Raw genomic sequence first — 14,787 nt, forward strand, 5'->3', positions numbered from 1 at the left:
TTAAGAATGTTAAACGGAAATGTGCTTGTAGATTCAATAAAAGACTAAATGCATCCTGGACTGGATTATACTTAACTTTATAGGGACCACTGTACAGAATCTATTTGTATGTCTTTCTGTCTTATCAATGGAGAATAAAAAAGTAATTAATCCAAATAATATTATTTACAAACTAAAATTCCAAAATCAAAAGTAATACTGTATATATATATATTTTTTAATGTAATGGGACGAAACAAAATAACATTGTAGTATAAAAAATAATATGAATCAAAATTAAATAATTTAACATAACAATCATGAGAGGTCAAAAGCTGAATTTATCATGAATTATTAATGTTAAAATTCTGGCATATTTCATTCTCCCGTGAGTCTAATTTGGTTTTGGCAGCCTTCATGATTTATTGTTCAAAATAATTTTTAAAAAATGTACCAAAAAAATGTAATCCCAATTTTTTTTGTTCACACAGCGTTGCGCGATGTCATGACGTCATAGTTGGTTCATCCCGCCCGTTCGCCAGCTGCACTTTTCCAGGGGCTCCCATAGGCGGGCGGGGGGTCCCGAGCACCTATTCTGGGCTGCTCTCATGGCCCCGAGCTAAATTTGTGGGGCGGAGGGAGACCCGTCGGATGCTGGGAATGTCAGACAGCGGAGGGTGTGGGGGGGGGGGGGGGGGGGGTCCGGCGGTAATGACAAGCACCCCCCCACCCCCTCCCTCCTTGAACTCTTCCGCCATGTTATCATGTATCTTCATTGTAGGGTGGCCATTGTGCACAGTCATAAAGCAAAATGGTGACAGCGACAGTCTTTTTTATTTATATCAGTGCTTCCCATGAGTGCACAGGGAAGTCTACACACCCCTGTTCAACAGCCAGGGTTTTGTGATATAAAAAACAATGACCAAGATCAATCTCAATTTCAAAACTTTTTCCACCATAAATATGTTAAAACCTTTGTATCGCATTGAAAATACAAAAACTATTTGCGAGGGGAAATCAAAATAAATAACTGAAATGGGGTTACAAAAGTGTGCACACCCTCTTATATACAATTTTAACTCATTCACTGCCATTGATGGCTATAGACGTAAAAAAATTATTTGATGTAGTTCTATTAGTTTAACTTTTTTTTTCCCCACTTTTTTTTTCACTTTTGTTAACAAGAGTATGAAAACCTAGAAAACAATATTTTATTGTGTATTTAGAACAGATATCAAATGTGTGAATAATCGTGAGTTAACTATTGAAGTCATGGGATTAATTACAATAAAAAAAATTAATCGCCTGACGCAAAATTCGGGGCGTTAGGCGGTTAAAAATTTTAATCGTAATTAATTGCATGACTTCACTAGTTAACTCACAATTAATCAAAAATGTTATATCTGTTTAAAAAAAAATCTAGGTTTTCATACTCTTGTTAACAAAAGTAGAAAAAAATGTTAAACTAATAGAAATAGTTCAAATGAATTTTTGACGTCTATAGCCGTCAATGGCAGTGAATGAGTTAATTTGTTATGTCATTTTTACATGAGCTGCAAGACTTTCTGTGTTCACAAAATGCTTATTTGTTTCAAATATTGTTCACTACCATTGCTAAATATGTGCTTGTGAGAACTTCTCCTTTGCCAAGGTAATTCATCAATGCACCTCACAGGTTTGACAATTTAAAAAGCTGATTATTAGACTATTAGACAGCCTGATTATTGAATAGGTCCTTCAGCTGCCCACAATTACTGGCCACTCTAAAATGTGCAGTTCTCGTTCCTGCCAATATCCAGAATTAAATAATATCAATAACCAAGCCATACCATAATTAGATCACTTAATTTAAATTATACAGATATTATGTGTCGTGCAGCATGGTTTTGTTTGACACACCCACATTTCACATTTCAAAAACATACGTTAGCTTTATTGAAGACTCTCAATTTCTATTATTGTGATTGGTTGTTTGTCTGTGTGCCCTCTGATTGGCTCCTATTGAGCCGTGACCCTGATTTGGGTAAGTGGTGTAGAGCTCATTGTTGAGGGCTGCCTCAAAAATGTCTCGTGACTAAATCCAATAGTGACTCCTAGGGGACATTCTTTAGAGGTGCAGCTAAAATGTATGCCCGAGCTTTCATATTAGGTACAGTATGTTTAACATTTATATTTGTATAGATGGATATACATAGAAAAATATTACATAAGTCTATTACATACATTAATTATAATATGATTGGTCTGAAGGTCTTCTTTTGTATTCTCAAAGTGATTTCATATGTATGAAAGACTTATGATTTATTGTGAAGTGCATATTATTTCCTAGCAACAGCATTTTAAAGTTTTTTTTTTAATTATTTTTTTATTTTTACATGTTGACCACAATTAAACTACACATCATTGTGTTTCATTTATTTAATCTTCCAGCACATACAGAAGAGGAATGTGACATGAGTGCACAAAATAGCAACTTTGCTGTAATATTAATCTATTTTAAAAAAAAAAATACATAATTGTACCGTGCTTGTGACCGTGTATAGTATCAATATGATCTTCATCATAACCATTATGTACATTATACATTATTGTATAAAACTATATTTCTATGATATGGTAGTTAAAGAACCTTTCCAGAAAAAAAAAAAAACTATACAGGTTCATAACAATACAAAAGTGACGATTAAAGACTGAATATTAAGAATATGAGTACAAATAATACATTATAACAGATACTAATAGAACTTGCAATCTATTGCTCTTTCAACGGCCATGTTAGCCGAAGCATATTTCTATGTAGCCATAATAAATACAAAAATCTGGTAACAGTGTTAGATGTTAATTAGACGACAGCACCACATCCAGTTCTTTGACGCCATCTTGTGTGGACGTCAGGCCGCAGCTGCCCGAAAGGGGGCCGTCGTTAAAATGGCTACCCGACCTCGGGACGGCAGCCGGCGAGGGCGGGGCTTGAGCCAAGCCAGGTTTCTTGGGCGGGATGGGTGGAGGGTTTCCCCTGTCCGCCCTGGGGATTGTAGGCGAGCGGACCCCCTGTGGCGGGGCCGCCGCCCGGCCCACCACGGGGGACAAGGGGGCCGCCAGGCAGCGGTAGTCGGTCCCGAAAGGGGAGTGGTTGGCCGCGGAAAGTTTGGGTGCCTGCTGCGTAGTGGTGAAGCGGGACAGGACTTGAGTGACGGTGCTACGGGCCATCTGCTTGCTGGACTCAGCCAGAGGTGGAGGTGGGGAGCTGCCGGGGGACGGCTGGGTGGGCTCGGGGTCAGGGGGAGCCGTTTGGAACTTGTGGCGGGCTGCATGGAAACGCTGGTTAATTCCAGTCTGGTAGGAAGACTTGCCACCCGCAGGGGCGTTGGGACGTTTGGTTGGGACGGGGGAAGTGCAAGGGGAGGAACTCAAAGTCTGCTGACCTGCGGACCCATTTTGGGGACCGCCATTAGGAATCTCGTCGGCCTCTGTCGCAAAATGGTGCCCGTTGACTTTTGTCTCCGCGGGCCCCCTTTGACCTTCGTCCTCGTTGTGTTCCAGTTTGGCTTCTGCCATCTTCTTTGTTGCCCACTGCTCACCTTCCTGTTGAACTTCTGCCACCACGCTGACCTCACTGAGCTTAATCTCAAGCTCCTCCACCTCCAAACAGACAACAAAGATGTTAGACGTTTTTGTCTTTTGGCATTCTACGCTCAAGTAAAAGCAATTGTGTGAGAATGCTGACGTACATCCGACATACGACATGAGAGCAACCCACCTGCTGCTGCAGTCTGGCGCACTGCGCCTCCTCCTTCTTGAGTCGCGAGCGGAGCTGCTCTCGCTCCGTGTCGAACTCGGCCAGCTGCTCCTCCACCCTGGCCTCCATCCTCAGCGCTCGCCTCTTCTCCTCCTCCAGCTCCTCCTTCAGCGCTTGGCAGGCCTCCCGCTCCTGAGCGATCAACCATAAAGTGAAATCGAGATCCCGATTGGTTTCAAAAGTTTGGGCCGTACAAAGAATATCAGAAACGGCGAAAACCTTGTCCAGCTTGCGGCCGGCCTCGGTGAGGCGGTGGCCCTCCTCCAGGGCTCTGGCGCTGGCCCACTTGCATTCTTTGGCCAGGGCACAGGAGAGCTGCTTGTGCTGCGCTCGCTCCTCCTCCAGCTGATCCGTGACGCGCCGTTGTTCTTTTTCCAAGCGCCGCACCTGGCCACGCTCAAATTCCAGCTACAGGGACACAAGAGTCACCTCACGTCATGATCCAACTTGATGAAGGGGACAAATGATGGTCAATTGACTTTTTAATTGCTTTGATACAAATACTGTAGTTGCATCTCTGTCCACCCATCAAATGTGAAATTAAAAACCATGTCAGTCTTTCCTTATCTGGACACATACAGTTAAATAGCCACTGGCGGTTTTGAGCAAGTGCCATTAATTTGCAGTCTGGATGTGTCAGTATTACTCTCTCTGGGAGTCTCAGACACCCCAGAACCCCAGGCCTGGCAGGGAAAAGCCCCGGTATAAGGTAATAACACTACAAAATGAGGCACGATTAGTTTCTAGTTGTTTTTTTCTAAATGGGGATATTTAAAGTCACTATACATAGCCAGAAAGACGGCAATGAATAGACACTTGCTTTGTTGCAACTCCCCACCTTTGCAACTTTTCGACTTGCAAATGTATTTTTGGGGGGCATATTCAATGTTTAAACGAGCTGAATGATTTTGAAAAAAATATATTATTGTGATTATGATCTAATGTGAGATTATTTTTTTAGGTCTTTTTGACAGAAGAACGTCAGAAAGCTTTAAAGATGAAAGAAGAAAAGTGTTTCCTTAAAGACGGACAGGATGATATTTGCCGGCAACACGGTGAAGATCGCACCTGCTGTTGTAAACGCTCACGCTCCTTCTCCAGGATGTAGGTGACGTCGTCACCCTCGGCCGTGTCCTCGGCGTGTTTCCTCTTCTCCTCCTCCAGATCCATGATCACCTAAAAACCAGGAGACCAAGATCAGCTAGGCTCGACAAACTGCCGTAATACCACCCCGAACTGACTCAGTGTGACTGTGCTCTTGGACTTTTTACGCCAAGACTGCAGACTAAGATTTGAAGGGGAAATCAACCCCCCCAAAATTTCTCGACAATATGTTCTATGCTGCCCCACTAGTCTAAATACGGTATTTTGGTTAATAGTGCGCTAGTAGAATATGCGGGGGTTACGCAGCAAAATCCAGCAGTTTTTATCAATATCTGAAGGCAGCTCAGGGGGTCAGGCAACCACCAATCACAGCTCACCTGTTTTCTGAAGCGGAGCTGTGATTGGCTCCCTGAGACCTGAGCAACTGCAAGTGGCAAAATGGCCGCCCCCTGATGATGGATAAAAACGGCTGGATTTTGCTGCATAGCTCATATTCCACAAATGTGATATTATTCAGAATGTCATGTTTCGACCAGTGAGCTCACATATAACATATTACTATCAAGAAATGTGAAACGTTGACTTTTGACCGGTATCATTCCCTTGTTTTGCCGTACTGTTCATCCACACAGACCCACCGTTCTGTGCCTGCTTTCTGCTGCCGCGAGCTGGGCCAGCATCTTCTCCTGCATCCTCCTGCAGTGGCTCACCACCAGCTTGAGCACCACCAGCGGGTTGGAGGTGGCCGGGTGGTCCGTGCCCCGGTGGGCCCCCACCGCCTCGCCGTCCCTCTGCAGGGCCAGGAAGGGATCGCTGAGGTCGTAGCGGCCGTAGCGCTCTTGCACGAAGAACTCTTTGCGCTGCGCCTGTTGATGACAGAAGAGTTGATGATGTGGTACTTGTGGGAGCTGCGGTTCGTTGTGTGGCGAAAGAGCAGCGGTGACACGTGGAAGAAGCGGCAGATGGCGAGGGCCTGTTTCCGGGCCCAGAGCCAGAGGAGATGTCTTAGGGCAAGTAACGCAGCGCCAAGACGGTTCGTGGTGTGAAAAGGACGGGTGAGCGAGTCTGGGGAGGTTCAACAAAAGAGGATCAAGAGATTAGAGAGAACGCCATCCTATTTGGTAGAGTGACGACAGGGCGCCGGATGACTGATAGTCAGATTATTAGATAAGTGCACGGCGTCGTCAGGACGGTGGGTGGCGCGTCTGAAGTTATGGATCTTGCTGGTGCTGTTCTTTTAATGCTACCTCGGAATAGTTTGGCAACTTTATTGTTTCTTGTCAGAAATAAATCGAAAAGCACTAACTGAAAACATATGTTTGTTTGAAAAATAACCGTAAGGCCTCTCAGCACGAAGCAGACAGGAAAGCCAAATAATCAAGTGTCAATTTCAACGCAGGACAGGAAATGTAATTGCCTCGCACTTTTGCCACATGTCAACAGTGGACTCTCCATTATTCACTGACAAACTTTTCCATTCACTGTTTTTGTACTAACAATATTTATTGCTTTGGCGCCATTCTGGTGCCAAAGAAACAATTGATGTGTGTTGAGCGCTTCAATTTGACAAAAGCAGTTCTTTGTCACCCTCTTGTGGCCTTTATAGGCAATTACTTGCAGATTTTTGCTATTCACGCCTTAAAAATCGAACCATAACGGATCTTGACGATTACTTTTTCTTTGTCTTTTTTAGGTGATTGAAAAATGTGGTGCCGATAAAGAATGGACTAGATATGAACCTTCTACTCTGAAGAGTCTCACTCTCACCTCTCAGGCACAAGGAGCAGTCCTGCCTCATTTTTATTTTTTTTTACAGATTGGTCAAAGTTAAGGGTGAGTGCCTTTTTTTTTTTTCTCGTTCAATTAGTCAAGAAGGCCACTTTACGTTATTCTGCAAACGCAGCCCGCATCCCGTTCTCGTTCCCGCCAGTGTGCTTATGTGTCACTTTAGCAAAAAGCTTAGATCAGACTTTCCATTCTGGGTGCTTGTGTTGCACAAGGACACATTTAGTCATTCCCGGTGTTCATCACTGCGGCGGTCGGGTTCGGGTAAAAAAAAAAAAAAAAAAGTGAGAAAATCGATGTTTAGTCTGCAAGCGTTTCCATTAGTCTGCTCAACTGCTACTCAAGAAACTGTCAGAAATTTAAAAAAATCATGTATTCGGAAAAAAAGAAAAGAAAAGTATGACATGTCGTGGGAAAACCAATCTGAACCTTACTTACTTGAATTGACTGCGCAATAAAGAGTGGTAGCAGCTGACATGCTACTTACTGCATTCTGTGCATCTGCTCTTGGAACCTCACAAGGAATCAACTACGACATTTTCTGACTACATATTGTACCTCAGTGCTGTTTAATGGACGGCTTTGCAGTAATTCATCACTGGGTCACTCGTAGCAATAGCTGCCATGTGAAATTTCATATGCGTGTTTGGGATTTTGCACAAATGAGTCCAATATTCCCTCCCAGTGGCTACTGAAGATTTGTGGGCCAAAGACTAGCGTTGCCAGGAGAAAAAAAAACAGAACAACTTCCCTTTCAAAGGCGAGCAGCTGCAAGAGTGACTCATGAAAAGGGGAAAGAAAATGCAGCAATAGTTTTACAATTCCATCGATAGATGTGCAATATGAAGTCTTAAAGATGGAGGTGGGGGGGGGGGGGGGCATTCCATTAACCCGACCACTTTTACTGCATCCTGGATTGTACTCTTTATCTTTTTCACATTCAAAGAAGGGAACATCTGAAAGAAGCCTTTGTCATTATGGTGATTTGTGGATTACATTTTGTACTCGACCTACGTGGCTTTCAACAGACGTGTGTGGGACGGCCTGAAAGAATTTGGGCTGATGTTGTTCTCCTGATAATCATCCTGTGAGCACAAAGAGCACCAAGCATTCCTTCGTGGCACACAAAAAAAAAGGGCAGGAAGTTTGTGTTCTCCTTTTTTATCGTCACACAAATATAAATTCTGTAGTGGGGAAATACTTCATGAATTATAGAGAAGACGAGGTGAATCCAAAATCCTGAAATCAATACTGGTCCAAAACACGCACGTCAACTCACAGTGAGAAAAGCACACCTGGGAGCGGTGTTGCTGTTTTTAATTGCCTGTCGACAGATGATGTCGCTTCTTGGTGGCACACAGTGAAAGAAGCTATTAACTCATTCACTGCCATAAATTCTTTTTTTTTTTAAAGATTATTTGAAAATTTGGGGCAAGAGGCGATGACATTTTTTCATTGTAATTAATCACACATTTTATATCGGTTCTAAATGTACAATAAAAAATTCTAGGTTTTCATACTCTTGTTAACAAAAGTGGGGAAAAATGTTAAACTAATAGAAATAGTTCAAATTAATTGACGTCAATGGCAGTGAATGAATTAAAAAATATATATATAAAAAATGTAAGGCATCAGGCGATTAAAGTTTTTAAGCGTAATTAATCGCATGACTTCAGTAGTTAACTCGCGATAAATCACAAATGTCGTATCTGTTCTAAATGTACAATAAGAAAAATTCTAGGTTTTCATACTCTTGTTAATAAAAGTGGAAAAAAATATGAAACTAATAGAAATAGTTCAAATTAATTGACGTCAATGGCAGTGAATGAATTAAAAAATATATATATAAAAAATGTAAGGCATCAGGCGATTAAAGTTTTTAAGCGTAATTAATCGCATGACTTCAGTAGTTAACTCGCGATAAATCACAAATGTCGTATCTGTTCTAAATGTACAATAAGAAAAATTCTAGGTTTTCATACTCTTGTTAATAAAAGTGGAAAAAAATATGAAACTAATAGAAATAGTTCAAATGAATTTCTGACGTTTCTAGCCGTGGCAGTGAATGAGTTAAGAACCCATTTCCCAGACAACCTTCCTTTTTCCTTTATGACATATCGCAGCCATATTTAATATTTCTAAAAAAATCAATGGGCTTTGGCAGAGGTTGAAACCAGATTCTAGTAAAGCTCCAACTCCAAACTCATGACGTGCCTCAGGCTAAGTGGTGACGACTTTTCCTCAAGAGAGCTTTTCTTGGGAGTGATTCGACCCTCCGTAGAGTCAACAGTGGCGCATTGATGCCAGCTTGAACCTGAATGGGTTAACGGTTTGGCTGATGTGTATGTGCTCGCTTGGAGTCATTGGACACCCGGTGCGCTGGATCTCTCCTCGCCTTAGATGGCCACGTCCCGGGGAGGGAGACAGGAATGCGGTCTGGAGGTCTAGACATAACACGGGACGCTTATGGCGTGAGGCCTCTGGAGCGCTCAAAACACTTTCGCAGAGCACGGCGCATCAGAATGAACGTTTCCGCAGAGGTGTGGGCGCTATTTTGTGGAATTTCCATCGCTCTCGCTCTCTTGCTCCTTTTTATTAGGTAACAAAACTCTTAAGTATGCGAGCGAGGGGGGCCTACAGCCCAGCAAAGGACTGTGGGAAATAACCCGAGAATCCTTTAATTGAAACTCCGCATTAATCCCGTTCAAGTAAGACACAGCCGGGTCGGGGGCGGGCCGCTCTGCGTCAAACGTGACAGAAGCTACGTTGCATTCGGCCGGCCCACCTTTCGCCATTAAAGCTCATAAGAAGGACGATTTATGCGGCTATGAGACAAAATCCCAAAGGACACACAGGTTCGATTCGACAAGCTTGACATTGCGATGCATGGGAACAACAGGAAGTGGGGGCAGTTTATACAGCTACTTAGCGTAATTGTCTTGGCTCGAGCTGAGCATAAACCGGACGCGAGTGTTGGAACGTATTTAAAGAAGCATTCAAAGCCTTTGAAATGGGCCGATAAAAAGCGCACGGATTCAACTTGAACTGGCCCTCGCCAAAGTAAAAACAATCACGTAGCCGCTAGCCATTGAAAATGATGCATCCTATTTTGTTGTTAGGGAAGGAAATACCATATTTCAAGTAATCCGCTGATAAGTTCATTCGCGTAAAATGACAAGAAATTCATTGCATGATACATTCTCAAATTGAGCCCTACCATATCGAATAAAATTGTAATCTCATTGAATTGAAGTGAATCGAATTTGTTCTACTTTTAAATGGTCCGTCTTTGAATCATGTTGCATTCAATAAATGAAGATAAAAACGGTCTTTTTTATGAGACGCGCGCCGGGTATAAATCGGTATAACTCGTAGCGATGCGGTTCGGTGAAATCTAAACCAATTTTTCCCTGGCGGACGTTAGAGGTCGTCGTCATCTAAGAGAGGGCGAGTACCTTGAGAGCATCAATGACCAGGTCTCGTGCTTCCAGCTCTCCCTCCAGGATGCTGAAAAGCATCAGCAGCTCCTGCTTGGTCAAACTCTCCATGTCCAGCTTGGACTGTGAAGAGAGGAAAAGTCACTTCAGCTTTTTCATATACTTTTAAAAGGATGGGGGAAAATACTCTGTTTTATAAGAAACATAACACCTCTTAAAACACACACACAAAGTAGAGCTTTTAACCAATGTGGGACAAACACAACAAGTACTGACCCGAATGAAATACAACACAAATAAAATGCTTCGCAATTAATAAACACCTTACCCATAAAGTGATGTCTGACACTGTGCAGCTGAGTAAATAAACGCCCCAAACCACTAAATGAGAAAATACTGCAAATCCCCTCAATTGTCGCCGCTTCACAATTAGTCACCAGACATGTCGTTCACTTGAATAAATAAACACCGCACCTCAAATCGATGCATTCCCTCAAGGAAGGAGGATAACAACACATGGCTAGTATTTAATATTATAATGAACATTTATTTGCATAAAAAAACGGCCTCCCTCCAATCTGACATTTGACCTCTCTGCAGTCAAATAACCACATGACAAAATACTGTAAATCCCGTTCTGTTGGTTTCTGTGCTCCGCTCAAATAGACGCCACGGCAGACATTTTCTGAGAAAATACGATGCACAGCTCTAATAGATGCATTGCATTAATTGCCAGACGCGTCATCCGCTTGAATAAATACACACCGCCCCACCAATAGACGCTCTCTCCTACTTTTGTGGGAAAATGAAATAACAGGTGGTGCCATTATGTGGCTGTTATTACCGTCAAATATGCCATTAGCACCATTTTCACAACACGCACTGCCAGGTGAAACCAAGAACATGTTATTAAAATATGAAATGAACAATGTATTATGGCAAACTTCCAACTTGCCCCCAAACAGATGTCTGCTGGCACGATGTGCAGTAGCGTAAATAAACGTCCCTCAACCACTGTATGAGAAAATACTGTAAATCACATCGTTTTGGTTTCTCTGGCCCGTTCATAATGGGTACAGTAACAATTTTGCGTGCGTGTGTGAAAATGCCGTGTGGTCTCTTTGTAGCGTGGGCCGCACTGTAATCTCACAGCTGTGTTGCTTCTGCAGAGCAAATGTCCCGTCACGCTTCCAAGTCCGTCAAACATGTGTGGGCTGACATTCCCCCTCCCCCCCCCTCCCCCTAAAGAGTACAAAAGCTGCGTCTTCTCCACTGACAACGACCTGACACCTGTAACACGGGTGGCTCGGGTTCAAAACGTCATCTAATGGCACTTGGGATGGACGGATCCGCACGGTTGACAGGCAGGGATTGGGGACGAGGCTTTTCTGCACAACTTTCCACATCATGAAGTCATCAGAAGAAGGTGGGAGGGGGGTGGGGGGCGGTTGCATAATGAGAGACAGCAGCGGCAACCGGACTCGCTTCAGACGAAAGCTGCAAGATTTCCCAGGCATATTTTATAACGACACCGGACGAACAGCTTTGCTGTAAAAGGAGACCCAACGTTGCAATCTCCAAACTTGAACAATTTGGTGTTTTTATTGTGATGTCAAAACAAATGGGCACAAATGGTATCAGGAAATAGTTTCTGAATATTTTTTTACCTAAAAAAATACCCGTGCATATATTTTTTTGCCCAAATATTTTTGGGCTGACAAAATTGTATTAAACATTTTCATTTTTTGAATCCCCTAATTCTAAAATAAATGAAAACATTTTCACAGGCCAATATATTTTTGTGCTTTTTCTCTGAAACATAAAAAAAAAAGAGGAAAAAATAGTGAACATTTACATCGTAATTTCTTCAATAATATCATCATATTTTCTGAAACATTTTCTTTTAGTCTGAACATTTTTTTAAGTATTTTCGTCTACAATGTGAACATTAAAAAAAAGAAAAGATTTTTGTCCATTTAATCTTAAACTTAAAAAAAACATTCTATCGAAAAATTACTTAATGTTTTTAAAGAATTTCTTCAATATTGTCACATTTTCTGAAACATTGTCTTTTTGTTTAAATATTTTCCGATTAATTTTCTTTTTTATTATTGATCAAAATTTATAAAATATTTTTTGAAAAATTTGTCGAACTCCAAATTTTCTGATTTTTTTCCTGAATTTTTTTACCCCTCAATATAAAAGCTGGAAAAATCAGATTTAACACAGATTTTTTTAACCCCATTTTTTTCAAACATTAAATAAATGTGTACACTCAAAACTTGCCTAAAACATGTTCTAAATTATTCAAAGTATACCTGAAAATTAAATGTATTTGAGTATACAGTACTTTTTTTTGCATCTACAAAAACTGAAACGTTTCTTGTTTAACACCATAGTTTTCTGGCTGATTTTCTGTTTTATTTTCCTCTCCCAAAAAAGCTTCTTCTTATTTTATTTTTTTATTTTTTTTACTGTAATGAACATGGCCAATCCCTTTTTTTTTTCTTTTTCATCCCCAAATTTTCAGACATAATTACGTCGATCACTCGGGGTGATGTGTCCTGGCTGGCCCACCCATTTTCTGAGCAATCCATGACCAGCATGGCAATGACAGAGCTGCTCCTAATTACAAGCCAGCATAGCATGGAGATGATTAGCCTGCTGTTAGTTCAAGCTCGGATGACTGCATAAAGTTGCTTTAAAACGATGAGTGACACTCCGTCTGCGGGTCGTCTTTTGCACCGTAAAGGCGAAAGAAGGCCCACAGTGTTCTCGCCATCACTCAGGCTGAACCGCAAGGCGAAATGCTAATTAAACGACAGCGTGCACGTTGGCCCTTTGGCTTTGCCTTTTATAGGCCCTGTTTGCTAATTTCACTGGCCTCCCTGATCATGGCAGACCAACTTGTGATTTTCTTTTTTAACAGATCAAACCAAATATCGCCGCACACTCTCCACTTTCACTTCCACCCGACAAGCCTCCACCAAGTGACCCCTTAATCTTTTAATCGGGGGTTTGCTTGAGGCCAGGTCACTGACAACACACGCTTTGCCTATAAATGAGCACGCTGTGATGCAGCCAAAGAAGGGAAGTGGGGTACACCTTGGACTGGTCGCCGGCCAATCTTAGAGTATGACAACCAACCATTCACATTCACATCTGTGCACTTTTTGCAAACTCCAAAAATCCAAACCAATTTACGAAGCAGATGCTTTAACCGCCATCACCTCCGTGCTACCCTCTACATTTGGCACATTCAGGAAAAGTTGCATAATCTGGGCATAATCACCTCCTGATGAGTTTTATGATCTACCAAAACAAAACACGGTTGTGATTACCTCAGCCAAGGCAGTTATGTTCTATTTTCTTTCTTTTGTGTTAAAATAATACAATTAATGATTATTTTCACTACTTTTAAATAATTTGGGGAGGGGTATTTTAGGTATTTGATACTTTTGAACAAAATAAGGAATGTTCAGCCTTGGCAGAGGTCTGGAATCCATTTCAATTGTAACTTTGTAATAAGTAATGAACGAGAAATTGTGTTTTATTTAATACATTTTTTGTTATTATTTGTTGTTGTTTATGTGCAGCAGGCCTCAGCAGATGTCTGCTTGCTCCAATTGGATTTAGAGAATATAATTGACTTATACTCTCTCACGGCTACTTGTTAACGTCCACAGAGAGAAACAACAGATATTTTGCGGCGTCCGCGGTAGGTCCGCCGTACACGTTTTCAAGACAAACAATCAAATGAAACTTTTTGTTGTTGGAATCGGCTTTATCGGAGGGAATGTGCTGAAAAGACGGACAAACGGTTTCCGCCTGCCTCGTTGCCCAACTTAACAAATTCGACACATTTTTAAAAGTCTTTCTAACGAAAGAAACGAAGCGAGCATGCGATAAAACATTCGCGCTTTTCCCCTGCGGCGACATTTTAACATCGATTTACCTTCATGTGGTCCTTAGAGCTCCTTTAAAAAGTCCGACATGAACTTTTCTCCTCCTTTTCTCCCTGATTTCAGTCGTCTTGGTTCCGAAGCGAGCGGAACCCTGGAGTTGGATGGAAGTGTCGTTTGACTGGCAGCCGTGCTAGCAAATAGGAGAAACCGAGGAGTGAGAAGTAACCAATGAGAAATTAGATAAAGGAAAATGGGCGGGGACAATGACATCCCGCCCCTTTGGATTTGGTTGGAGTTCTTTGTTTGACATTCTTGAGCTCCTCGGAGATTTTTCTCAAGAAAGAAACTTTTAATGTTTTAGGCGACTGTTTGGAAATCTGACGAAAAGTATTCAATCATTTGAGTACATAGTACGTGTTTTTGGAACAAAAGCGGGAACTTCAAAGGGCACTGTATCGAAAACTCACCGGTCACAACATTAGGTACATCTGCACTCATCAGATCCAATCCAAAAATCTACACATATAAATGTATGCATGTGTAATTTCTGTACAATGAAGTATTCATGCTAAAATACACTACAATGAGCAGTGTTATGTAATAGTGGTTGGCAAATCTGCCTCGCAGCGGAGAGGTTGCGGGTTTGAATCTCATGTGGACTTTGCTCCAACTTCCTCCCACATTCCAAAAGCATACATTTGAGGTCATTAATAACAACTAAATTGCCACTCGGCGTGAATGTCAGTGTGATTGATTGCCTGCATGTCCCCCATGACTG

The 14,787-nt window shown here is 41.8% G+C and overlaps 1 protein-coding gene across 1 annotated transcript; it reads right to left on the bottom strand.

Annotated features, from left to right (window-relative positions):
- Positions 1-2,382: 2,382 nt before the first annotated feature.
- Positions 2,383-14,198, bottom strand: LOC147167502 (CTTNBP2 N-terminal-like protein). Its single transcript, XM_086086301.1, has 7 exons — positions 14,060-14,198; positions 10,123-10,227; positions 5,521-5,748; positions 4,847-4,954; positions 3,998-4,186; positions 3,740-3,910; positions 2,383-3,621 (listed from the first exon to the last, which is right to left on the bottom strand). The coding sequence occupies exons 1-7, from the start codon at positions 14,063-14,065 to the stop codon at positions 2,818-2,820; spliced, it is 1,611 nt and encodes a 536-aa protein (XP_085942427.1). The 5' UTR covers positions 14,066-14,198; the 3' UTR covers positions 2,383-2,817.
- Positions 14,199-14,787: the final 589 nt, after the last annotated feature.

The sequence above is a fragment of the Leptonotus elevatus genome, chromosome 10 (genome assembly GCF_054856555.1).
Source record: "Leptonotus elevatus isolate MCC_2025b chromosome 10, RoL_Lele_1.0, whole genome shotgun sequence".
NCBI lineage: Eukaryota > Metazoa > Chordata > Actinopteri > Syngnathiformes > Syngnathidae > Leptonotus > Leptonotus elevatus.